Consider the following 27,629-nt stretch of genomic DNA (forward strand, 5'->3'; position numbering starts at 1 on the left):
TCCCGACTCAGAGGTTAGGAGGAGCGCCCCTGTTTTTCTGCAACCGTACCATCATCCCGACTCAGATTGCAGGAGGCGAGTCCCTCTGTTACTCTGTGACCGTACCATCATGCCGACTTAGAGGTAGGAGGAGCGCTCCTCTGTTACTTGGGGACTGTACCATCATCCAAACTCAGAGGTTAGGAGGAGATCCCCTGTTATTCTGCAACCGTACCATTAGTCTAACTCAGAGGGTAGCAGGAGAACCCTCTCTGTTACTCTGTGACTGTACCATCATCCCGACTCAGAAAGTAGGAGTGCCCCTCTGTTTCTCAGTGACTACCATCATCCCAACTCAGAAGGTAGGAGGAGCGCCCCTCTGTTTCTCAGTGACTGTACCATCATCCCAACTCAGAAGGTAGGAGGAGCGCCCCTCTGTTTCTCAGTGACTGTACCATCATCCCGACTCAGAAGGTAGGAGGAGCGCCCCTCTGTTACTCAGTGACTGTACCGCCATCCCGACTCAGAAGGAAGGAGGAGCGCCCCTCTGTTTCTCAGTGACTGTACCGCCATCCCGACTCAAAAGGTAGGAGGAGCGCCCCTCTGTTTCTCAGTGACTGTACCATCATCCCGACTCAGAAGGTAGGAGCGCCCCTCTGTTAGGAAAAATGAATAGGAATAGCAGTAGAGACACCTTACAGAACCACATTCCTTTGAGACAAGTCCTCTTGTATTTCTAGTTATTGAGAAGACTGCTTATCCCATAATTTAGCATCTTTAGAAGCGTCCAGTTTCCCGGGTCTTCCATCCGAGCATTAGGCTGTCGAATGGGTGGAGTTATGTGTTAAACATTAGAGGACTGTAAACTATAAAAAGGCTTAAACCAACTTCAGAGCCTTTGTAGGACAGATAATTGTGCAAGTTCAGGGCAAGGCGGAGCAGAATGGCTCTGCCTAAGGACTGCTGCTGGCATTGGATATCAGCCACACATGGAGAGCATTGTTTTCAGTGAGTCGGCCGACTCCACAACTGCTATACAGCACTGCAAAGTAGGATGCAATGTTGGAATATGTAAAGCCAACATCTACATAGATAATCACAATCCATACATAGATGCATTTTTTTTTATTTTGTTTTTCAAAAACAAAAACACAATAATAACATTTCATATAAAACTCATCTCTTTTACACGTCATAAAAAATAAGACTATACAATTCTCTTTACAGTGGAAATCCCCAATAAACAAGTATCATTTTTTATTATAAATAGAGTCACATAAAAAGACATGATTCTGCAATTGAAATGATCCAGGATCTGGCCGCACTTTACAGGGGCCCAGCTATGGCATGACGAGTCATTTGGCAGAGATCGGCCTCACGGTCCCAATGTTTTTGTTGTTCTTTTTTGCGTTTCTGCACTTCGATCAATCCTGTCCCGTAGATTCCTGTAGATACAAATAGTGATCATCATCAGTATAAAAGCAGATAAGATCATCCTGAGATTCAAATGTCACAAATGCATGAAAAAAATAATGTGAACCCCACAGTGGTCCGAATATATTGTCACAGTGTGAGAACCTGACAGTGTAAAAGCAGGCAGAAGGGACACAGGGTTCGCAGAGTGAGGGGTCCCAGAATGTCCATGATAAATGGAAAGGCTTTGCAACTTTCTCTTGGTTCTGCAATTTCCAAATTGGGTTCCAGAGTCCAAAGGCTTCAAAGAGTCTCAGGTGGGATGAAGCCTTTAACCCTGGAGACCAGCAGGGTGTGTGCACAGCCCTTATAATAAAGTGCCTGCCAGCAGGTCAGGGCTCCCATTAGGAGACAGGTGTGCTCAAGTAGGAAAAACTGACGAATAGATTTATCACTGAAAGCAACTCAGATCCCTACACAGAACACTCACCTTCTCCCTATAGCATCACCCCCTCACTGTCAGGACCTAGGTCTGAACCTGCGACCTCTGCTGTGTCTGGCAATGTGTCCTCTCGCTGAGCCACCTGAGATGCTGGACAGCACCCTGTCTGAATCAATGAACAATCCTGCCTTGAACCTTGTTCCTGCTACTCCATGAACTTTCTATTTAAGCTATGCCTTTGCACTTCCTGTTTGCCAGAATATTGTACTGTCTGCAGCCAATATCTTGCTCTAGTCACGCCTGCTGTCATCTATATCTCTGCTACCACTCTTTACCTATTTTTGCCTTGTTCCTTGATTACGCTTCTGCTTAATCCCAACCTGGGACCATTTGTTACCGACCTCTAGCTAGTTAACTGACTACGCTTCTGCTTGATCCCTACCTGCTATATCTGCTACTGGACCCCACCTTGCTCACCTCCTAGTGGGGCGATCCTGAGGACCACAACCTGGTACTAACATGCAGCAAAACCCATCTCCACCATCAGGGGCTCTGGTGAATACCAGTTAGTGCCTCGACTTCGCACCTCAGGTGAGCCAGGGTCATCCTCCAGGGTGACCTGCTGTTGCACTTATCCAGCTGGTCGGTGAAAGCCTCTCTACTGCGATAGCTATGGGACTCTGAGCCTGACCCCTGATACTCAATTACCAAAATGCTGCAATAACTCGGTCGCCAGGGAGGCAGGAGCAATGAAGGGATACCACTGGAGCAAATTAGTGTTCTGCTCCTAATAATCCTGTCGTTGGCAAGTTGCCACTTATAATGTGCCTTGGGCCTTGAAGAGTCAGATCATAGACTGATATGGGCCTTTGGTTGAAGAGTTGATGGATCTTACAATGACATGGGACTTTGGTTGAAGAGTTGGATCATAGTGTGACATGGGCCTTTGTTTGAAGAGTTGATGGGTCATAGTGTGATATAGGTCCTAGGTTGAAGAGTCAGATCATAAACTAATATGGGCTTTTGGTGGAAGAGTTGATGGATCATTTAATGATGTGGGCCTTAGGTTGAAGAGTCAGATCATAAATTCACATGGGTCTTTGGTTGAAGAGTTGATGGATCATAGTGTGACACGGGCATTGGTTGAAGAATTGATGGATCATAGTGTGATATAGGTCTTAGGTTGAAGAGTCAGATCATAAACTAATATGGACTTTTGGTTGAAGAGTTGATGGATCATACAATGATGTGGGCCTTAGGTTGAAGAGTCAGATCATAATTTCACATGGGTCTTTGGTTGAGGAGTTGATGGATCATCGTGTGACACAAGCCTTTAAAGAGTTCAGATCATAACATGACATGGGCCGTATTATGAAGGGAAAAATTGTAATGTGACATGGGCCTTTGGTTGAACAGTTGAAGAATCATAGTGTGACATAGGCCTTAGGTTGAAGAGTCAGATCATAGACTGATATGGGCCTGTGGTTGAAGAGTTGATGGATCATACAATGATGTGGGCCTTAGGCTGAAGAGTCGGATCATAGTGTGACATAGGCCTTAGGTTGAAGAGTCAGATCATAGACTGATATGGGCCTGTGGTTGAAGAGTTGATGGATCATACAATGATGTGGGCCTTAGGCTGAAGAGTCGGTTCATAGTGTGACATGAGCCTTAAGTTGAAGAGTCAGATCATAGACCGATATGGGCCTTTCGTTGAAGAGTTGATGGATCATACAATGACATGGGCCTTAGGTTGAAGAGTCAGATCATAATTTCACATGGGTCTTGGGTTGAGGAGTTGATGGATCATCGTGTGACACAAGCCTTTAAAGAGTTCAGATCATAACATGACATGGGCCGTATTATGAAGGGAAAAATTGTAATGTGACATGGGCCTTTGGTTGAACAGTTGAAGAATCATAGTGTGACATAGGCCTTAGGTTGAAGAGTCAGATCATAGACTGATATGGGCCTGTGGTTGAAGAGTTGATGGATCATACAATGATGTGGGCCTTAGGCTGAAGAGTCGGATCATAGTGTGACATAGGCCTTAGGTTGAAGAGTCAGATCATAGACTGATATGGGCCTGTGGTTGAAGAGTTGATGGATCATACAATGATGTGGGCCTTAGGCTGAAGAGTCGGTTCATAGTGTGACATGAGCCTTAAGTTGAAGAGTCAGATCATAGACCGATATGGGCCTTTCGTTGAAGAGTTGATGGATCATACAATGACATGGGCCTTAGGTTGAAGAGTCAGATCATAGTGTAACATTGGCCATTGAAGAGTTCACAGATCATAGCATGACATGGGCCTTATTATTTTTTCCCCAAGTGCAGTACAAGAACTAAAAAAGCCTCCTGTTTTCAGAAAATAAAACTTTCAAACCTTACCAGTCAAAGCCCAGTGTCCTTCATGTTAGGAGATGAATCGTCTCCATTACAACTAATATGTTTCCTCTATTGGGAATTGTCAGTTGTATGGGCTACAATGGTAGACTCACCCTGGCTTGCAGTGATTTCTGACATCTGTGAATTCTGCTCCTCCTCTCATATACTGAATGGAGTCTTACAATCAGGAAGCGTTTATCCTCTCCTTCCTAGGGCAGACAGGAGAAAAGACAAGAGTTAAACAAGAGCTTGATTAGATCTGACCTTCAAGAAGATAGTACGGTTGTGTATTCCTTTAGACAGAATTACATGTATGGTTACGTACAATTAGTGTGATTGTTGTATCAGCCAAGAAACAGGATCCCAGAACACCTCCCCGCTGTACTGCGAAGATGGGGAAAGGTGGAGGTGTGGTTTAGCCCTAACACATTTCATCCCCAAGGATGACAATGGTGATACTCCATAGTTAGAGTACAGGACAAGAAGCGGGTTACTGGCAGGATTACAGGTGAAAATAAAGGAAAAAAGCCTGATAAAGAAAAAGAATGCAGCCATCACATCTAAGGAATGGTAAGGAGCTATAATATATTTTTGCATTTGGCAGCACACATTGATTTGTGTCCCACTGGTGGCAATCAGGATGGGCCTTGTTGATGCCTTTAGTTGCCACAAAGCAGTTCTCCGAGAGGAGGCAATCAAATCTCACCCACCCCCACTCAAAGGAATAGAACAGTGGGGGGAGCCCCTGAGGATATCCCATAGGACGAAATGCTTTGGGCGGATCTAGCAGATTGACGTCATACTCAGGCAGGAGTCTTGCCAACAGTGTCTGCTGTATGTTTTAGCTGGCTTGCCTTAATTTTTAGCTCATTATTTTAAATTGCACCAATGGTAACACTATTTGTAGCTTCTTTCTACTCTTTCCTGGGGATTTGGAGAACATTTTCCACCCTTTCAGACTGGTGAACAGTGGAAGGCCTAAAGAACAGTTTGTTTCCATGTTGACTTCTATATCTGCGAGGTCCTACTGTCCGGTGAGTGTGCACCCAGGTAACTTTTTAGTGGTTGGTGTCCATCATAGAGGTCTCAGCCTGTATAGGAGCAGTGTGAATACAAAGCATTTGCAGAGTTTCAGCAAGCTTTGTTGAAGCTTTTAAAGTACCATTCAGCTCCAGTTTGTAAATGCTGAACACAGATACTAATGGGAGTGCTGATTGCCACTTTAAGCAAACTGCTAGCAGGCTTCAGCAGCTTTCAACAAGCTTCAAGAAGTTCTGAAGCCTGCTAGCAGCTTGCTTAAAGTGGCAAGCAGTGCTCCCAATAGGATCTGTGTTCAACATTTACAAACTGGAGCTGAATGGTACTTTAAAAGCTTCAACAAAGCTGTGCTAAAGGTTCTGCAAATGCTTTGTCATAGCTTGCTATTCACACTGCTCTTATATAGACTGAGGCCCGTGTGAAACAGGCCCAAAAGCCTTTTGTGCAAGCATTTCCTCCTGTTTGGAGGGCTGATCTCCAGGATTTTAGGATTGGACTTTTTGGATTGTTATGGAGGATATGGACTCTCAACATGAGATACATATTCTGACATTGGTCTCTTTTATATGAGGTGGTATACAAGGACTTTATATATCGTTCTTTTTCACTGGCTGTTTGTAAGTATTATTGTGGATTGAGCTCTTTACTTTGTTGTAATGGGACATGCTCACCACTAATGGTGAGTATAAGAGACCTTAGGGATCCTTGTAATAAATGGACTTACGTTGGCGATCTGCTCCTTCAGCAAGTTGATGACTTTTCTCTGTCCTTTTACAATCTGGATATGGAAGTAAATTACCACCCTGGGAAAACAATATTATCATTAGAATATTTCTCTCTTCAGATTATATAATGCAGTACTTTGTAGACGTTCATCACATTCAACAGGAAATGCTCAGCAATTAAAAAAAAAGTCTCATCAACCATCTATGTATCTTCTGCAGCTCTGATGATACTATCTGGATGAGTATCAGAAAGTTCAACAGATGAAGGACATTTATATGTGACCAATTAGGGGTACCTTGTCCTGGGTAGTTGAGAACCTTCACAAACAACTCTTTATTTATCCAACCTATACTCTCAAAGTCTACTTATTCACCATAGTTCCACAGATTATTTCTTCTCTTTCATGTAAAAACTTCCCTGGCATTCAGTCCCACCAAGAAGCCAAGGCATGGCTTAGCCTGGTGGAGCCAACATCTATTAAAGGGGGTACTACCACAAACAACTCTTTATTTATCCAGCCAATACACTCAAAATCCACTTGTTCACCACCATAGTTCCACAGAATAATTTTCTTCTTCCACGTATAAATTTCCATGACACTCATTCCCACAACATTAACCTGGTGGAGCCAACATCTACTAAAGCAGGGGTGTCCAAACTGTGGCCCGAGGGCCCTTTGCGAGCCTTTATCCAGCCCTTGGGGCACTATTCCTCCCAATGATATGAAGCAGTATTCCTTCACTGACAACAACAACGGGGCACTATTGATAACACTTATGTGGTCCTATTCCTCCCATTAATACCAATGATGGGCACTACACTTCCTCCTACTGACCACCATCCTTGAGGCCATGTTTATTCTCACTGATGCTGGGCCCTAAACATTTTCTACCCCCACTGGCCACACTCCGGCCCATAATCCGAAGGACCATAATCCGGGGCCTTTGTTTGAGAAGTTTAGAGACCCCTGTAAAGGATGAGTCCACTCACTCTAGCTCTTCTGCCCTAACCCATTGATTGACCCTTTAAGTGCATTCTTTGAATTTTTTTTTCCTAGCAGAGATGTATTTATCATCCAGTACTCTCCAGCAACTCACAACAGGACTGAAGATGCCACGTATATGAACAAAGTATTCTCCCAGAGGTAGTGGTGGATCCAGCTGACCCAGCTCAGACGAGGGTTCAAGACTTCTAGTTGCCGGACATAACTTTTGCCGGCCTCATTCATTGTGCTGAGAGATTGGAATGGGCCGCAGGATTTTGAAGGCGTTACCCTGTCAAAGAGAGAGGGATGGTGTCACTGCATATGGTATTAAAGGGAACGTTCTGTATAGTGGATCAGCGCACAAGATTTTTTCTTTATATACAGTTTGAATCCCTCAGCTCACAATCTGAACATTAATGTTCCTCAGCAAGTTGCCCAATGTAAATTCCATAAATATTATCCTTATTGTGAGAACCACCAGCCGACACTTTGCCTGGCTGATGGTTCTCAATCATGGCAGCTCCGCCCCCCACTGACAATTGAGAACCAGAGTTGTTTCCAGTCATGTGATGCAGGCTGGAGACTTCATTGACAAAACAAGACTTCAACTCTTCAAGCAGTAGTAGTGTGCATCTGATTAAAGTGTTACTAAACCCAGGAACCTGCATTCACTATATCCACTCCCTCCGAACCCCGCATTCACTATATCCACTCCCTCCGAACCCCGCATTCACTATATCCGCTCTCCCCGGACCCTGCATTCACTATATCCACTCCCTCCGAACCCCGCATTCACTATATCCGCTCTCCCCGGACCCTGCATTCACTATATCCGCTCTCCCCGGACCCCGCATTCACTATATCCGCTCCCTCCGGACCCCGCATTCACTATATCCCCTCTCCCCGGACACCGCATTCACTATATCCGCTCTCCCGGACCCCGCATTCACTATATCCGCTCTCCCCGGACCCCGCATTCACTATATCCGCTCTCCCCGGACCCCGCATTCACTATATCCGCTCCCTCCGGACCCCGCATTCACTATATCCGCTCCCTCCGGACCCCGCATTCACTATATCCGCTCTCCCCGGACCCCGCATTCACTATATCCGCTCCCTCCGGACCCTGCATTCACTATATCCGGTCTCCCCGGACCCTGCATTCACTATATCCGGTCTCCCCGGACCCCGCATTCACTATATCCGCTCTCCCCGGACCCCGCATTCACTATATCCGCTCTCTCCGGACCCTGCATTCACTATATCTGGTCTCCCCGGACCCCGCATTCACTATATCCGCTCTCCACGGACCCCGCATTCACTATATCCGCTCTCCCCGTACCCCGCATTCACTATATCCGCTCTCCCCAGACCCCGCATTCACTATATCCGCTCTGCCCGGACCCCGCATTCACTATATCCGCTCTCCCCGGACCCTGCATTCACGATATCCGCTCTCCCCGGACCCTGCATTCACTATATCCGCTCTCCCCGGACCCCGCATTCACTATATCCGCTCTCCCCGGACCCCGCATTCACTATAGCCGCTCTCCCCGGACCCCGCATTCACTATATCCGCTCTCCCCAGACCCCGCATTCACTATATCCGCTCTCCCCGGACCCCGCATTCACTATATCCGCTCTCCCCGGACCCTGCATTCACTATATCTGGTCTCCCACAGTATACAGAACATAGAAATGCAATTATTTTAGTCAATATAAACTGCTAAATACCTTTTCTGATCAGCGGTATATAGCAGTCTTGTGACTTCTATCAGTGTCCAGCAGAGCACTGGTTAAAGCTTGTAGGAGGAGTTTTAGTTCTCCTCTGACTGTTCTGTGAGGCTGCATGACCCCTGACCCTCTGTCTGGATACCACTGATTGGCCCTGTGCCTATCACATGCACCCTCCCAAAAAAAAAAGCAATTCACACCAAACTGAGCATATACCGGGTGCCTCCTAGGGCTCTGTGCTATCAGCAGATGGACTGGGGACTGTGGAAGAAGGGGAGGATCAGAGAAGACAGGATCAAACAGCCTTTTTTACACAATATGGAGGATTAATCCCTTAGGTTCCACAGTGAGTATAACAAGCATGCTTTACTGCATCTACAGACTGATTTTACAGTTGTGGGTTTAGTAACACTTTAATACAGTACTTGTCAGGTTCAATTACAGTATGAAGAAAAAATATTAAGAAAAATGCATTTTTTTTTCATTTTTGCACATTTCATAGCCTATAATAAAAAGACAGCACAATTTTTTTTTTTAAAAGGTGTACTAAATAAAAGCCTTATATGTCCTTAAAACAATGCCAATATATATTATTCATAGAGTCTCTTTCATGCTGAATACATTTGGCCCCGACATCTAGGCATTAATCACCTTTGGTCAAAAAAGGATTAAAAACAATAATCTCTTTCAAACTTAAATAAAAAAAAAATTTAAATGACCGCAAATGTTAGGTGTACACCTTTGTGTCTGCATTTTCATACTTCTTTTTTGCATTTTTTAAATGCGCTGCCACTGAAGTCTATAGGGCCAAAAATGTGCATTGGTGCACCAAAAAAGCACCTGCGGTATTTTTCACGCCCCAGGGAAGTGCAGCGTACAAGGGTGAATGGGACCCATGGAAAAGAATGGAAATCATCTTGTCGTGCGTTGTTACATGTCAGGCAAATGCACGCTAAATCACACACATGTGAACAAGGACCAGGGACTCCTCTATTAACAAGCACAAAATATGAAGAATCATCTTTTGGCTGCATCGCCACCTACACGTGTATCTTGGTACTGCAGCCCCAAGTATAGAACTCGCGTAAGTACAGAGCTCAAGTCTAAGTATAGGGCTTGGGTCTGATTACAGAACTCAGGTCTAAGTATAAAGCTCAGCACTAAGCACACAGATTGACCCTAAGCACAGACCCCGGCCCCAAGCACAGACCCCGGCCCCAAGCACAGACCCCGGCCCCAAGCACAGACCCCGGCCCCAAGCACAGACCCCGGCCCCAAGCACAGACCTCGGCACCAAGCACAGACCTTGGCACCAAGCACAGACCTCGGCACCAAGCACAGATCCCGGCACCAAGCACAGAACTCGGCCCCAAGCACAGATCTCAGCCCCAAGCACAGGTCTCGGCTCCAAAGGCAGAACTTGACCCCAAGCATAGATCTCGGCCCAAAGCACAGATCTCGGCCCAAAGCACAGATCTCGGCCCAAAGCACAGATCTCGGCCCAAAGCACAGATCTCGGCCCAAAGCACAGATCTCGGCCCAAAGCACAGACCTCGGCCCCAAGCACAGACCCCGGCCCCAAGCACAGACCCCGGCCCCAAGCACAGGTGTCGGCCCCAAGCACAGGTGTCGGCCCCAAGCACAGGTGTCGGCCCCATGCACAGGTGTCGGCCCCATGCACAGGTGTCGGCCCCATGCACAGGTGTCGGCCTCAAGCACAGGTGTCGGACCCATGCACAGATCTCGGCCCCAAGCACAGATCCCGGCCCCAAGCACAGATCTCGGCCCCAAGCACAGATCCCGGCCCCAGGCACAGATCCTGGCCCCAGGCACAGATCCCGGCCCCAGGCACAGATCCCGGCCCCAGGCCCCAAGCACAGGTCTCGGCTCCAAAGGCAGAACTTGACCCCAAGCACAGATCTCGGCCCAAAGCACAGATCTCGGCCCAAAGCACAGATCTCGGCCCAAAGCACAGATCTCGGCCCAAAGCACAGATCTCGGCCCAAAGCACAGACCTCGGCCCCAAGCACAGACCCCGGCCCCAAGCACAGACCCCGGCCCCAAGCACAGGTGTCGGCCCCATGCACAGGTGTCGGCCCCATGCACAGGTGTCGGCCCCATGCACAGGTGTCGGCCTCAAGCACAGGTGTCGGACCCATGCACAGATCCCGGCCCCAAGCACAGATCCCGGCCCCAAGCACAGATCTCGGCCCCAAGCACAGATCCCGGCCCCAGGCACAGATCCTGGCCCCAGGCACAGATCCCGGCCCCAGGCACAGATCCCGGCCCCAGGCCCCAAGCACAGGTCTCGGCTCCAAAGGCAGAACTTGACCCCAAGCACAGATCTCGGCCCCAAGCGCAGATCTCGGCTCCAAAGGCAGAACTTGGCCCCAAGCACAGATCTCGGTCCCAAGCACAGATCTCGGCCCCAAGCACAGATCTCGGCCCCAAGCACAGATCTCGGCCCCAAGCACAGATCTCGGCCCAAAGCACAGATCTAGGCCCCAAGCACAGATCCCGGCCCCAAGCACAGACCCCGGCCCCAAGCACAGACCCCGGCCCCAAGCACAGACCCCGGCCCCAAGCACAGACCCCGGCCCCAAGCACAGACCCCGGCCCCAAGCACAGACCCCGGCCCCAAGCACAGACCCCGGCCCCAAGCACAGACCCCGGCCCCAAGCACAGACCCCGGCCCCAAGCACAGACCCCGGCCCCAAGCACAGGTGTCGGCCCCATGCACAGATCTCGGCCCCAAACACAGATCCCGGCCCCAAACACAGATCCCGGCCCCAAACACAGATCCCGGCCCCAAACACAGATCCCGGCCCCAGGCACAGATGCCGGCCCCAGGCACAGATGCCGGCCCCAGGCACAGATCCCGGCCCCAGGCACAGATCCCGGCCCCAGGCACAGATCCCGGCCCCAGGCACAGATCCCGGCCCCAGGCACAGATCCCGGCCCCAGGCACAGATCCCGGCCCCAGGCACAGATCCCGGCCCCAGGCACAGATCCCGGCCCCAGGCACAGATCCCGGCCCCAGGCACAGATCCCGGCCCCAAGCACAGATCTCGGCCCCAAGCACAGATCTCGGCCACAAGCACAGATCTCGGCCACAAGCACAGATCACGGGTCCAAGCACAGAACTCGGCCCCAAGCTCAGATCTCGGCCCCAAGCACAGATCTCGGCCCCAAGCACAGATCTCGGCCCCAAGCACAGATCTCGGCCCCAAGCACAGATCTCGGCCCCAAGCACAGAACTCGGCCCCAAGCACAGAACTCGGCCCCAAGCACAGAACTCGGCCCCAAGCACAGAACTCGGCCCCAAGTGCTGAGCTTGGGTCTAAGTACAAAATTTTGATTTTTCAGATACAGACATAAATAGACATTTCACACACTGCTGAGTTCTTTGGGGGGGGGGGTGTAGAGGTAATGTAAACCTTCTGAATTATATACAGTAGCTCATATACTATATGTACTGTAGATACACGTGCATTTCATCTACTTACGACCACACAGTGTAAGAGAGGAATATGGACGCCCCGAGAAAAGACGGAAAGCAAAGCAGAGTCAGAAACACCGTACTCATATGAGAGGCCCTCCACGGCTTACTGGGCGATCGGCAGTTCCGCATCAGGCTAGCCTACAAAAGTTTAAAATGAGATCTTATTTAAAGTGTTTGAAAACGTCCGAAAAGAAAAATGAACAAAGCATAAACTGCTATAGTGTGTACTTGCCTCAATCCAAAGCACCTAATGTGGTTCCTATTTGATCTCTCCTTTATCTCCATGAGTCATTCTGACAGGCTATGTAGACACCACAGACACCCACTCCCCCTCCAGCACACAGAAGGTGGTTGACAGCCAGGGGGGTTTGTCCTTTCCCTCAACTCGGGTCTCAGATTACACTCAGCTCTCCTCTATCAACTTGTGCAGTGTGTAACCTAAGATCCCCACCCCCTGTTTGCTGGAGCTGAGCAAAAGCCTTTGACCTGTGTGATTTAGAAGGCTGTAGACAAGAGAGGGCTGCAGATAAACAGGTACAACGTATGCAGGAGGAGTTGTTAGATCTCTGTGTATCACATGAGGCCAGTCACTTCACTGAGTATATGTAAGAAAGCGACCACTTAACAAGAATAGGTCTATACCATTTCCAGACCTACTACAGGATGAAACATATCCACATCCAAACTGCACCCAGATTCAGTGTCTAAAACCGTCTAAAAAAATCCATAATATTATAACATTCAAATACACGTCAATTCTGCTAGAAGTCCAGTGAGCTCCTCTTCTGTACCTGAGGTGTGGAGTCCAAGCACTAACTGGTGTTCACCAGAGCTCCTGATGGTGGAGATGCATTTTGCTGCGTGTTAGCACCAGGTCCGGTCCTCAGGATCACCCCACCAGGAGGTGAGCAAGCAGAGGTCCAGTAGCGTATAAGCAGGTAAGGATCAAATGGAAGAGTGGTCAGTAAACAAGCCAAGGTCGGTAATGAGCAGTCGCAGGTTGGGATCAGGCAGAAGCATAGTCAAGAACAAGCCAAGGTCGGTAATGAGCAGTCGCAGGTTGGGGTCAGGCAGAAGCATAGTCAAGAACAAGCCAAGGTCGGTAATGAGCAGTCGCAGGTTGGAATCAGGCAGAAGCATAGTCAAGAACAAGCCAAGGTCGGTAATGAGCAGTCGCAGGTTGGGATCAGGCAGAAGCATAGTCGAGAACAAGCCAAGGTCGGTAATGAGAAGCCGCAGGTTGGGATCAGGCAGAAGCGTAGTCGAGAACAAGCCAAGGTCGGTAATGAGCAGTCGCAGGTTGGGATCAGGCAGAAGCGTAGTCGAGAACAAGCCAAGGTCGGTAATGAGCAGTCGCAGGTTGGGATCAGGCAGAAGCGTAGTCGAGAACAAGCCAAGGTCGGTAATGAGCAGTCGCAGGTTGGGATCAGGCAGAAGCGTAGTCGAGAACAAGCCAAGGTCGGTAATGAGCAGTCGCAGGTTGGGATCAGGCAGAAGCATAGTCGAGAACAAGCCAAGGTCGGTAATGAGAAGCCGCAGGTTGGGATCAGGCAGAAGCGTAGTCGAGAACAAGCCAAGGTCGGTAATGAGCAGTCGCAGGTTGGGATCAGGCAGAAGCGTAGTCGAGAACAAGCCAAGGTCGGTAATGAGCAGTCGCAGGTTGGGATCAGGCAGAAGCGTAGTCAAGAACAAGCCAAGGTCAGTAATGAGCAATCGCAGGTTGGGATCAGGCAGAAGCGTAGTCAAGAACAAGCCAAGGTCGGTAATGAGCAGTCGCAGGTTGGGATCAGGCAGAAGCGTAGTCAAGAACAAGCCAAGGTCTGTAATGAGCAGTCGCAGGTTGGGATCAGGCAGAAGCGTAGTCAAGAACAAGCCAAGGTCGGTAATGAGCAGTCGCAGGTTGGGATCAGGCAGAAGCGTAGTCAAGAACAAGCCAAGGTCTGTAATGAACAGTCGCAGGTTGGGATCAGGCAGAAGCGTATTCGAGAACAAGCCAAGGTCGGTAAGGAGCAGTCGCAGGTTGGGATCAGGCAGAAGCGTAGTTGAGAACAAGCCAAGGTCGGTAAGGAGCAGTCGCAGGTTGGGATCAGGCAGAAGCGTAGTCAAGAACAAGCCAAGGTCTGTAATGAGCAGTCACAGGTTGGGATCAGGCAGAAGCGTATTCGAGAACAAGCCAAGGTCGGTAAGGAGCAGTCGCAGGTTGGGATCAGGCAGAAGCGTAGTCGAGAACAAGCCAAGGTCGGTAAGAAGCAGTGGCAGGTTGGGATCAGGCAGAAGCGTAGTCGAGAACAAGCCAAGGTCAGTAATGAGCAGTCGCAGGTTGGGATCAGGCAGAAGCGTAGTCGAGAACAAGCCAAGGTCAGTAATGAGCAGTCGCAGGTTGGGATCAGACAGAAGCGTAGTCAAGAACAAGCCAAGGTCGGTAATGAGCAGTCGCAGGTTAGGATCAGGCAAAAGCGTAGCAGACAACAAGCCAAGGGTCAATAACGAGTGATAGCAAGATATGGATGACAGCAGAGAAGGCAAGGAGCAAGATATCGGCTGGAGAGCACAATAATCTGGCAAACAAGAAGTGCAAAGACATGGCTTATATCAGGAAGTTCATGGGAGGAGCAAGGGGTTCAATGTTCATGACAAACAAGGTCAAGGTAGGATCATCCAAGTAATTGTCATGGAGCTGTCCAGCATTCCAGGTGGCTCAGCAATAAGAAACATCGCCACTCACCGCAGAAGGCCCAGGTTCAGATCCAGGCTCTGACAGATGCAAAACTGCACCCTCTCCCCCACCCCTACTGCATGCCGTCACACGGGCGTACCACCTGTTCACTATGTAGACACCACAGACACCCCTTGCACAAGCTGTCCATAGTTGGTATGAAGTGCGCACTGCATATTCGTGGCCATTTTCTTGATTTTTGCAACAGTAGTTGTCAAAGTAGATCCTTTGGCCCTGCTTACTAGCCACTGTTCTAGAGCTTGGGTGCAGAAAGGGGTCCCCTTTCCTGCTGCACCCTGGGCAGCTGCCCCTCCTGCCCACTCCTTGTCTAGGCCCTGGTTGGAAGGATAGATATCTAGTGCATGTGAATACTGTATGCATTTTTATTGATACTCTGCATATTTTGTGGCGTATGTTGTGTAATATTTTTCCTACAAGTGAGTACAGCATTTTTGTTTAGTAAAGCAAATTAACATACACTACAGAGGTTTTTATTTATTTATTTCAGGTACTTATATAGCGCCACCAATTTACGCAGCGCTTTACATATAAATTGTACATTCTGCTTCCTTCATTTTACCGCAAAGTAACCTTAAAATGAAAAGCAAAAAAACAGAATGGGGGTTTGGATGGTGGCATAATGGGCAAAAAATATTTCCCACCTGAAGAGTAGAACCTTGGATTTCATAAAGAGATGTTTGTGTGCGTTCCACACTTTGAATCATTCTGAATGTAGATCGTAAATTAGACAAAATTTTGTATGATCTCTCTTACCTTTTTGACATAAAAAAGCAGAAGTAATTTCAACATCTGGATGACTGGAAGTAGAGGACAAAACAGAACGCCCAGCCTGCAACCCAAGGGGCAAACATGAAAAGATTTATTAAAGATAAAATAAATTAAATTGTATCTAACTCCAAACATTTAAAGTATAACGAAAGGCAAAACTTTGGAGAGAGTGCCGGGGTATTAAAGGTTTGTCAGTTTTTCACTGCTGTCTGTGGTCCCGTTAAGGAGATTCACCTTCTATTTTTCCTGTCTACTAATATCAATGAAAGTGAAAGTAAAAGAAAATCCCAAAGTTTGGGTCGTCCCCAAAAAAGTAAGAGGGGAAATCTTCCGATGGGGACATTAGTTTTGATCTCCAAGGAATTACCTTAATTTGCAGGGTTTTCCGCTCACTTCCTGTTTGCAGAGATTTCCCTCCACTTCCTGTCCCACTACCAATGGGGTACAGATGGCAAAACAAAAATCTGACAGGGGTTATAGCTCTCCCTTACATCCAAAATGAAAAAAAAAAACGTTTTTCCTATAGTTCTACTTTAAACCAAATATGTTGTTGTACACATGCCTGTGACAATACATTTAAGATGTATGTAAAGCAAAAAACATATTTTGGAAAGTGTGAGGAAGCATTAGACTGTTGAAAGAGAAACAAGGAGAAAGAGAAAAAAGAGAAAGAGAGAAAAAAGAGAAAGAGAAAAAAAGAGAAAGAGAGAAAAAAGAGAAAGAGAAAAAAAGAGAAAGAGAGAAAAAAGAGAAAGAGAAAAAAAGAGAAAGAGAGAAAAAAGAGAAAGAGAAAAAAAGAGAAAGAGAGAAAAAAGAGAAAGAGAAAAAAAGAGAAAGAGAAAAAAAGAGAAAGAGAAAAAAAGAGAAAGAGAGAAAATAGAGACAGAGAAAAAGAGAGAAAAAAGAGAGAGAGAGAAACAGAAAATTGGCAGTGATGAGTGTTGGTACCAGAGTATTAAGTCCACTATTTAATACTGTATTGTTTTGTCTGAGTTTCTCTCCTTCAATGCATACATCATTGTACATTGCCTTGAAAAAGTATTCATACCCCTTGAAATTTTCCCCATGTTGTCATGTTACAACCAAAAATGTCAATGTATTTTATTGGGATTAGATGTGATAGACCAACACTAAGAGGCACATAATTGTGAAGAGGAAGGAAAATGATAAATGGTTTTCAAATTTTTTTACAAATAAATATGTGAAAAGTGTGGTGTGCAGGGGCGTCCCTAGGGTTGGTGTCACCCGGTGCGGTAACACTTGGTGACACCCCCTCCGACGATCCCCGCAGAATGGATCGGATCTGCAGATTGAGCATAATGGATCGGACTCCGATCCATTATGCTCAGTCCGCAGATCCGATCCATCCTGCTGGGATCGCCGGCTTTCTTTACAACTTACGTTTTCGTGGAGCGGGTCCGGTGTCACCCCGTATAGGTTGCATGCTGACGATCCCCGCAGGATGGTTCGGATCTGTGGATTAAGCATAATGAATCGGAGTTCAATCCATTATGCTCCCCAATCCGCAGATCCCATCCATCCTGAGGGGATCGTCGGCATGCAACCTATACGGGGTGACGCCGGACCCGCTCCACGAAAAGGTAAGTTGTAAAGAAAGCCGGCGATCCCCGCAGGATGGAACACTTTTTCAAGGCACTGTACTAAGCGGATGGGGCCTTGAAATAAATTTCCAGTCTCAGGGAAGCCCTGCTAAAAATGACTATATCTGCAACTCATGATAAATTAGTGTGATGGTCAGTGGGAGGGATGATCCTTGCACTTGTGGTCATTGGTAAGAATTACTCCCTTACAGATAGCCAAGATTAATGATGTGAGTGGGACCTTATCTGAGAGGCAGAAATTGCTCATTGCTGAAGGAACCCCTAGCAACATCTGGAGGAACCCTAGGATTCCATTGGTGGTCAGTGGGAAGAATGCTCTATACACTTGCAGTCATTGAAATTAGTTGCCCCCTTACAGGTAGCTAAAAAGATCAATGGTGTCAGTGGGAACTTATCTGAGAGGCAAAAATTGCTCAAGGAACTCCTGGTAACCTCTGGAAGATCCCTAGGATTCCATTGGTGGTCAGTGGGAAGAATGTTCCTTACACTTGTGGTCATTTGGATGAATTGCCCCTTCCAGATAGCTAAAATGATCAATGGTGTCAGTGGGATCTTATCTGAGAGGCAAAAATTGCTCAAGGAACTCCTGGTAACCTCTGGAAGATCCCTAGGATTCCATTGGTGGTCAGTGGGAAGAATGTTCCTTACGCTTGTGGTCATTGGGATGAATTGCCCCTTCCAGATAGCTAAAATGATCAATGGTGTCAGTGGGATCTTATCTGAGAGGCAGAAATTGCTCAAGGAACTCATGGTAACCTCTTGAAGATCCCTAGGATTCCATTGGCGGTCAATGGGAAGAATGTTCCCTACGCTTGTGGTCATTGGGATGAATTGCTCCTTCCAGATAGCTAAAATGATCAAAGGTGTCAGTGGGAACTTAACTGAGAGGCAGAAATTGATCAAGGAACTCCTGGTAACCTCTTGAAGATCCCTAGGATTCCATTGGCGGTCAATGGGAAGAATGTTCCTTACACTTGTGATCATTGGGATGAAAAGATCACTAGTGTCAGTGGGAACTTATCTGAGAGGAAAAAATAGCTCAAGGAACCCCTAGCAACCTCTGGGAGAACCTAGGATTCCATGGAACCGTTTTAGAAACCCAACAGTGAAGGGATGAATAGACAATGAAGATGAGGTGCTTATGGACGATGAAGATGCTGCAGTCTAGAATGCTGAAGGAGCCTTCTATTGAAGGTAACCCATTCTTGCTCTCTACACTGCCGATCTTACTCGTCGTGGCCCCATAGATAGAATGGGACATACAGACAGCAGTAGTCATTGAGATGATCTCACCATGCCAGCGTCTGCCCATAAATGAGCTCCAGAACATTGCGAGCGATGTCAAACTCAGTGCGATACTTTTCATTCTTCTGTCTCTTCTGCTGGATTAACCTGTCACAAAAATCACACACAGACGGGTGAGTCGGCAAAGGCAGGCGAAGGGTGGTGGGGCTGGAAGAGGCAGGCGGAGGGTGGTGGGGGCTGGAAGAGACATGCGGAGGGTGGTGGGTGGTGGAGGCTGGCAGTGGCAGGCAGAGACTGGTGAGGGCTGGCGGGGTGGGGGGGGGGGGGGGTTGGGTTCCGCGACAGCTTGAACCGACAGATTTACCTGAATAATTGCTCTCCAAAGAGGGTGTCCAGCAGATTGAAGATCAGATCCATGACGACGAAGCGGTACAACTCCTGCCCCACCAGCGTCTCCCAACACTGAAACAACAAATACTGAACTCAGCATTGAATAGAATGAGTCTTTGTGAATTCATGAGAAGTACAGGGGGTCACCGGCATGGAAATCTCCCATCACCCTGCAATACGCTTTTCATCTATTAGTACACAAAGCAGGAGGGTAGAGAAGGGAGGACAGCTCATGCCAATGTAATGCCGATATCTAGGCAATTAAAAAAAATCCTTTTTCTATTGCACCCTCCTTTTGATAATCTACTTTCGTTAAAAAAAAATTAAAAAGTTACATTAAATGAATTTAAATTAAATTAAAATGTAATTATTAAAAAGAAAAAAAAAATGAATATTAAAAAAAAAAATTTTTAAGCCCTGATTTTGTAGCTGAAACTGCAGCCACATCACTGGCCGTGTCCCAAGTCTTCCATCATCAGATCTATAGTGTGGGAAGGTAGCACTTTCAGCGTCCACATCTAGTGGACATTACCCACTGGCTCCAAAAAGGGCCCACAAAGGGTTTTCATAGGGCCCCTTAGTTTTACAGCGACAACATCAGGACTCTGGACTGGTTAGCTGCCCAAGGAGCTGCTAGAATCACTGGCCCCCAGCAGATTCATGTCACTAATTAAGGATCTTAGAACATTTTTATAAAAGGCATAGTCCAATTTTTGGACCATGTTTAAAGTGTTACTAAACCCCGGACCCCGCATTCACTATATCCTCTCTCCCCGGACCCCGCATTCACTGTATCCGCTCTCCCCGGACCCCGCATTCACTATATCCGCTCTCCCCGGACCCCGCATTCACTATATCCGCTCTCCCCGGACCCTGCATTCACTATATCCGCTCTCCCCGGACCCCGCATTCACTATATCCGCTCTCCCCAGACCCCGCATTCCCTATATCCGCTCTCCCCGGACCCCGCATTCACTATATCCGCTCTCCCAGGACCCCGCATTCACTATATCCGCTCTCCCCGGACCCCGCATTCACTATATCCGCTCTCCCCGGACCCCGCCTTCACTATATCCGCTCTCCCAGGACCCTGCATTCACTATATCCGCTCTCCCAGGACCCCGCATTCACTATATCCGCTCTCCCAGGACCCCGCATTCACTATATCCGCTCTCCCAGGACCCTGCATTCACTATATCCGCTCTCCCAGGACCCTGCATTCACAATATCCGCTTCCCCCGGACCCCGCATTCACTGTATCCGCTCTCCCCGGACCCCGCATTCACTATATCCGCTCTCCCCGGACCCCGCATTCACTATATCCGCTCTCCCCGGACCCCGCATTCACTATATCCGCTCTCCCCGGACCCCGCATTCACTATATCCGCTCTCCCCGGACCCCGCATTCACTATATCCGCTCTCCCCGGACCCCGCATTCACTATATCCGCTCTCCCTGGACCCCGCATTCACTATATCCGCTACCCCCGGACCCCGCATTCACTATATCCGCTCTCCCCGGACCCCGCATTCACTATATCCGCTCTCCCCGGACCCCACATTCACTATATCCGCTCTCCCCGGACCCTGCATTCACTATATCCAGTCTCCCGGACCCCGCATTCACTATATCTGCTCTCCCCATCAGAATCCCGCCAACCAACATCAGGATCTTTATCAGAGTCCCCCCTTACATCAGGTGACCCTATCAGAGTCCCTCCACATCAGGTGGCCACATCAAAGCCCCCCCTTACGTTAGGTGTCCCTACCAGTTCCTCCCTTCAGGGTCCCCATCAGAGTCCCCTCCCCCACACTCACACACACACACATACTAGGGTCCCCTTTAGAGCCCCCCCCCCCCACATCAAGGTCCCCATCAGAGTCCCACCGCACATAAAGGTCCCCATCAGAATCCCACCAACAAACATCAGGGTCCCCATCTGAGTCCCCCCTTACATCAGGTGTCCCTATCAGAGTCTCTCCACATCAGGGTCCCACCTTTTATTAGCTGGCCACATAAAAGCCCCCCTTACGTTAGGTGTCCCTACCAGTTACCCCCCCTTCAGGGTCCCTATCAGAGCCCCCCCCCCCACACACACACTAGGGTCCCCTTTAGAGCCACCCCCCCAACATCAGGGTCCCCATCAGAGTCCCCCCTTACATCAGGTGCCCCTATCAGTTACCCCCTCATCAGATGTCCCTATCAGAGTCCCTCCATATCAGGGTCCCACTTTATATCAGGTGGCCACATCAAAGCCCCCCCTTATGTCAGGTCCCCCTATTAGTTACCCCCACTTCCCCATCAAGGTCATCAGAGCCTGCCCCACCCACACACACACTAGGGTCCCCATCAGAGTCCCACCCCACATTAAGGTCCCCATTAGAGGCCCCACAACAATAGGGTCTCACATTACATCAGGTGCACCACCAGAGTGTCCCTAAATCAGGTGTCCCCTCAGAGTGCCACTGTAATTCACAGTCCCCATAGGAGTTTCACCCTACATCAAGGTCCCCATCAGAGTCCTACACCACATCATAGCCCTTCATCAGTGTTCCCACCCCACATCAAAGTCCCCATCAGAGTCCCCCCTCACATCAGGGTCCCCATCAGAGTCCCACCCCACATAAAGGTCCTCATCAGAAGCCCCTCCCCCACATCCGCGTCTCCATCAGAGTCTCACCTTACATCAGGTGTTCCCATCAGAGTGCCCCTGTAATTCACAGTCCCCATTAGTTACATGTAACAAAGCATGGTGGTGTTTTTTTAATATCTGCCCGGAGTTCAGTTGGAAGCTCTGTCACAGTCCAGATTCCATGTCCCCATAGCAGTCTGCGGAGGTGCGGGGCAGTCGGGTGTGATACGGACAATCGAATCTAATAAATCCTGAGATATTGATGCATTTACCATTGTTGTCACCTTTTTCCTGCCCCCTCCCACCAACTGTTAGTTCTTCCCTTTTACAGGTGCTTCTCCATACTATAGGGCCATCCGCCAACTCTCCAGCAACCAATGCCATGGGGAGATTTTCACCTCGTGGAAAGTGAATGGAAATCAACGGCATACCTTATAATCTGAGTAATTGGCCTTCCTTCTCAACCAATGGTAACACAGAATGCCAAGGATGACAATCTTCAGCAGAAGGTTTCTAGTAAAAAGAGTGAAAAAAAGATCACCAACAAAAATAATAACGACAGCTAATGTTAAAGAGGTACTCCGTCTGAAAGTGGTGTTCTACCTTCAGATAGATACATGTTCAGAAGGTGACTTAGTCACAGGATAGATATACACCGATCAGCCATAACATTCAGACCACTGGCAAGGACAGTGAATAACATTACCTCCTGACAATGGTCCCTGAAAGTGGCTGGGATATATTAGGCAGAAAGTGAACATGTTGTCCCTGAAGTTGACGTGTTGAAAGCAGAAAAAAATAGACAAGCATAAGGATTTGAGCAACTTGACAAGGGCCAGGTTGTGATGGCTAGACAACTGGGTCTGAGCAACTCCAAAACTGCAGCCCTTGTGGGACATTCCAAATGTGGTCCAAGGAAGGAGAACCAGTGAACTAGCAACAGCTCTTTGATGCACATGGGGAGCGAAGGCTGGTGTATGTAGTCCAATCCAATAGAAGAGCTACTGTACATCAAATTCTGATAGAAAGGTGTCAGAACACACAGAGCATCGCAGTTTGTTGTGTATGGGGCCGCGTAGCAACAGACCGGTCAGGGTGCCCATGCTGACCCCTGTCCACAGCCAAAAGCACCTACAATGGGCATGTGAGCATCAGAACTGGATTACGGAGCAATGGAAGAAGGCCTAGTCTGGTGATTTCAAGAATGGTTTGAGGAACCAGATGATTTCCCGGTGTTGACCTGGTCTCCAAATTCTCCAGATCTCAATCCAATCAAGCATCTGTGAGATGTGCTGGAAAAACAAGTCTGATCCATGGAGGTACCACCTCTCAACTTAGAGAATCAGAACTGGATTACGAAGCAATGGAAGAAGGCCTAGTCTGGTGATTTCAAGAATGGTTTAAGGAACCAGATGATTTCCCGTTGTTGACCTGGTCTTCAAATTCTCCAGATCTCAATCCAATCGAGCATCTGTGAGATGTCCTGGAAAAACAAGTCTGATCCATGGAGGTACCACCTCGCAACTTACAGAAGGATCTGCTACTAACAGCTTGGTGCCAGCATACCATCAGAGGTCTAGTGGAGTCCATGCATGGGCTATGGTCATAGTGGTCATAGTGCTGTGGCTAATCGGTGTTTCTTTTGGGTTTAGATATGCTTTAAAAACAATTCAGACTGAGACAATGCCTCAGTGGAGATTGTTGTCTGGAGCTTTACTACTGGTTGGGGAGGACACCTATCACATTGCACACTGCCCTAGTAGTCCTGTTCTATGACACCTAAGGCTCTTACCTGCAGATGGCAATGTAGACTTCCAGTATAGGAGAGTCCAGGCGCTCCCAGAGTCTTAGGGCGTTATACATGTATGGCAGTAGAAGGTTACACAGAGATACAGCCAAAGGCAGTAAGAGCAGCATAGCTTCCTCCTCCAGGTCTCTCTCACTATTCATCCGCGCCCGATGATCCTGCACAAATCATAACAACAGAATGTTAAAGTGACCTTCGTATCTTCTGTGAGCCAAGCTGAACCACCAATCCTTCTGTTAGTGAGAAGCCTACATCTGATCCTACGACTCAGCCAATGCCAGGTCCTACACCTCAGCCAATGCAGGATCCTACACCTCAGCCAAGGCCGGATCCAGGCCGGATCCTACGCCTCAGCCAATGCAGGATCCTACGCGTCAGCCAATGCAGGATCCTACGCCTCAGCCAACGCCAGATCCAGGCCGGATCCTACGCCTCAGCCTACGGCGGATCCTACGACTCAGCCTACGGCGGATCCTACGACTCAGCCTACGGCGGATCCTACGACTCAGCCTACGGCGGATCCTACGACTCAGCCTACGGCGGATCCTACGACTCAGCCTACGGCGGATCCTACGACTCAGCCTACGGCGGATCCTACGACTCAGCCTACGGCGGATCCTACGACTCAGCCTACGGCGGATCCTACGAATGAGCCCGCACCTGATCCAACGAATGAGCCCGCACCTGATCCAACGAATGAGCCCGCACCTGATCCAACGAATGAGCCCGCACCTGATCCAACGAATGAGCCCGCACCTGATCCAATGAATGAGCCCGCACCTGATCCAAGGAATGAGCCCGCACCTGATCCAAGGAATGAGCCCGCACCTGATCCAACGAATGAGCCCGCACCTGATCCAACGAATGAGCCCGCACCTGATCCAACGAATGAGCCCGCACCTGATCCAAGGAATGAGCCCGCACCTGATCCAAGGAATGAGCCCGCACCTGATCCAAGGAATGAGCCCGCACCTGATCCAACGAATGAGCCTGCACCTGATCCAACAAAATGAGCCCGCACCTGATCCAACGATCGGGACCCGGGACTCCTGATTCCGGGACACACGATCGCTGTGATAGCCTCTGATTGCCTATCGCAGTGATCTGTCACTGTGAAGCCCGCCCCCTCCACTTGTTTTCTCTCTCTGAATAGAGAAGAGAGATACATTGTATCCTTATATACATTATATTATACATTGTATCTCTCTCGGTTCTTTCAGAGAGAATAAAAAAACAAAACAAGTATGAGTAAAAAATAAATAAAATAAATACATGAATAAATCAAAATAATAAAAAAAAATATTAAAAAAATAAACAAAAATACCTAGATCAAGGTTTATATAGTAGCAGAATTAAAAAAAAAAAAAAGCAAAATTGCGCACGATTGTTTCTGGGCCGTACTACGGGTACAAACAACAAGTAACATACACATATATGGCATCGTTGCGATTGTCAAATTATTTTGGGTTGTTCTTCAGTGGTTGGTTGTGGTAGTAGCAAGAAATATACAGCTACATTTAAAAAAAGTTTTGTTTTTTTATATTATTTTGGCCCAGTTTTCCTTTGGTAATAAAAAAAAGTTCAGGAGATACATACATTACCATTCACCGATCTGTCCTGAAATAAACGCGGTACAATCCACCTGCATGCACGAAGTAGTTGCGATGATATGGACGGTTTTACTAACACTAATGTCAAAGTTGCAAAATTGTGCTTAGGCATTTAGATTTGTTTTACCCTCGGGCGGGAAGGGGTTAAGGAAGAGCCGAGTCCTTCACAGAACGGAAGAGAAAAACGTTTTTAAAGTCTGAAAGACGCCGCCAGGAACGTACCTTGTGCAGATATTCTGAAAGGACGTAAACAGCCAGAGCGGAGCCCAGCCAGCTGACCATACACAGCACCCAGGAGAAGACGTGGATGAACATGGTCTGCATCTTCTTCCGGAGATCAGGACGGCACTCGGTCTGCAGCTCACTCAGCAGCTCCTGGAAGGACAGCAAGGAGAAGGTTCCTCACACAGAGACCTACAGCAGTCTAATGGTGGCCAACTGCGCAAGAGTCCTCTACCACCATCAGCTAGAGCTCTGTCTCATTTCCTGGCTGGAGGACGTCCAGCATCATCCAGATCTTTCCTCCCCAGCCTGACTGTCCCACATGGAAGAAAAATATATTTGAAATATATTTTAAAAATATTCCTCCAAAATATATTGCCATATATTTGAAATGCTACAATTTTGGCCATATTCAATAGATTTCAATTATTTATATATATATATATATATACATACATACATACATACATACATACCTACCTACACACACACACTGCATGTTGAAAATGCGTTTCTATTACAAAATATATGAAGACTGTTTTTAAAAATACATTTCAAATATACTCTATGTCTTTAAAAATACAAAATCTACATTTTTGGGATGCATTTACATATATATGTAAAAATATATGTTAAAATGACTTTTTTGTATGTTAAAAAAAAATCTGAAGAATATATTTAAAAAAATATATATTTTTTAAAATATATTCTTCAGATTTTTTTTTACATATATATATATATATATATATATATATATATATATATATATATAAAAAGTAATTTTAACATATATTTTTACATATATTTGTAAATGCATTCCAAAAATGTAGATCTGTATTTTTAAAGACATACAATATATTTGAAATGTATTTTCAAAAATATTTTTCATATATTTTGTAATAAACTTTTTTCACATATTTTTCATATATTTTGTAATAAAATTTGAAATGAATTTTTAAAAATACTTTTCATATATTTTGTAATAAAAAAGCATTTCAACATACAGTATATATATATATATATATATAAATATATTGAATATGGCCAAAATTGTAGCATTTCAAATATATGGCAATATATTTGGGAAGAATATTTTTAAAATATATTTCATATATTTTTATTCCATATGGGATCCCTGGCGCCGCCCCTTTTATTAATTGGATTTCAGTTCTGTCAATCAGGGAGGCTCAGCATTACCTGTGGGCATTGCTTATGTAAATACAGCCTGCCTAGGAACACCCACTCCTCCAGACTGACACCCACCCAGTCGACCCTCTCTTTGCATCAGGACTGTGGGCTCTTGAGAGGAGTACTGAGGCAAGGTGCCATGATGGTTTCAGTACAGCACCTTTCCAGCCTCTCCCACCAGTCATGATCTGCCTGCATTGCATAGAGTAGCATAGAGATCCAGTTATGACATCACTGGGTCCAAAATAAGGAAAAATGGAAATATTTTGTTTCAAAATTTCATTATCGTATTGATGAAGGGGGGAGGGAGACCACTGAAGGTCTGCTTGCATTGCATAGAGAAGCATAGAGATCCAGATATGACATCACTGGCTCTAAAATAATTTGCTTTCTTTATTTTCACCTGGTGATCCTGCCAGTGGGTCTGTTAATTTTCAGCAGAACTTACAGTCATGCGGAAGTAGCAAGTTGGAGGGCTCAGACAAACTATTTACCACTGATGGGGGTGCTAAAAATGATCAGCTTTTATTTATGTAAAACCTTTAACCCAAAAGGAACAAAAAAGTTTGCTGTAACTTTTTATAATGTATTATATGGAGTTCTAAGACTTCCCCCTCCCTCAGACTGACAATGCTGCTGTCTAAATGTGCCTCCTGTGCTCCTTCGTCCAGTGGCCAGATCACCAGGTGGAAAAAGGAGGGAAAAAAGCCTACAAAAAAAAAGAAGAAAACTAATGCAGCCATGATTGGCAAGCTGCAATATATCACATTTTTGGTTTTGGGTTCAACTGCAATAGTCGGTGATTTGGCCTCACCTTCAGCTGCATGTGAATGTTGTCCTTCTGGCGGTGCACGGATCGGATCCGGGTCACTTTGAAGTCCCAGGAACCAAAGACTTTCAGAGCTAGAGCTCCAGAGAAGAAGCCGACTCGGAAACTCTCCCCGAATGAACATGACATCCTAGAAGGTGACAAATGAGGACGGGGAGGGATCAGTGTCACCTGGTAATGCGGTGTGGAGTACAGCAATACGGCCCAACCAGAGAGTGGCATTAGTCCAGTGAAAGAAGAATTCTGATTGGCTCTTATGATCCTGCTGGGGGGAGCCCTCGTCTCCGCTCCCACCTTGTCTCAGCAGTCGGCAACAGAGAGGAGAAGAGAACTCCTCCGCCAGATCCTGCATTCTCTGTGCAGCTGCAGCA

General features: G+C 47.3%; 1 protein-coding gene across 2 annotated transcripts in view; it reads right to left on the reverse strand.

The window, feature by feature from the left end:
• Positions 1-1,089: 1,089 nt before the first annotated feature.
• The window catches only part of LOC149430681 (transmembrane channel-like protein 6), a 48,614-nt gene continuing 22,074 nt past the window's right edge, over positions 1,090-27,629 (reverse strand). The window contains exons 9-20 of one of the 2 annotated variants that reach the window (XM_089666104.1): positions 27,244-27,388; positions 25,242-25,394; positions 23,395-23,567; positions 22,034-22,115; positions 18,945-19,042; positions 18,629-18,727; positions 15,699-15,774; positions 12,213-12,346; positions 7,085-7,261; positions 5,986-6,064; positions 4,337-4,432; positions 1,090-1,424 (exon numbers count right to left, since the gene is read on the reverse strand). In XM_089666104.1, coding sequence (XP_089522230.1) covers positions 1,404-1,424; positions 4,337-4,432; positions 5,986-6,064; positions 7,085-7,261; positions 12,213-12,346; positions 15,699-15,774; positions 18,629-18,727; positions 18,945-19,042; positions 22,034-22,115; positions 23,395-23,567; positions 25,242-25,394; positions 27,244-27,388 — 1,333 coding nt within the window. In that variant the 3' untranslated portion in view covers positions 1,090-1,403. The remainder of the gene's footprint in view (positions 1,425-4,336; positions 4,433-5,985; positions 6,065-7,084; positions 7,262-12,212; positions 12,347-15,698; positions 15,775-18,628; positions 18,728-18,944; positions 19,043-22,033; positions 22,116-23,394; positions 23,568-25,241; positions 25,395-27,243; positions 27,389-27,629) is intronic. The other variant, XM_089666103.1, reaches the window with a different exon arrangement.

Source organism: Staurois parvus, unplaced genomic scaffold, assembly GCF_062004578.1.
Source record: "Staurois parvus isolate SC_StPar_1 unplaced genomic scaffold, SC_StPar_1.0 ptg002528l, whole genome shotgun sequence".
NCBI lineage: Eukaryota > Metazoa > Chordata > Amphibia > Anura > Ranidae > Staurois > Staurois parvus.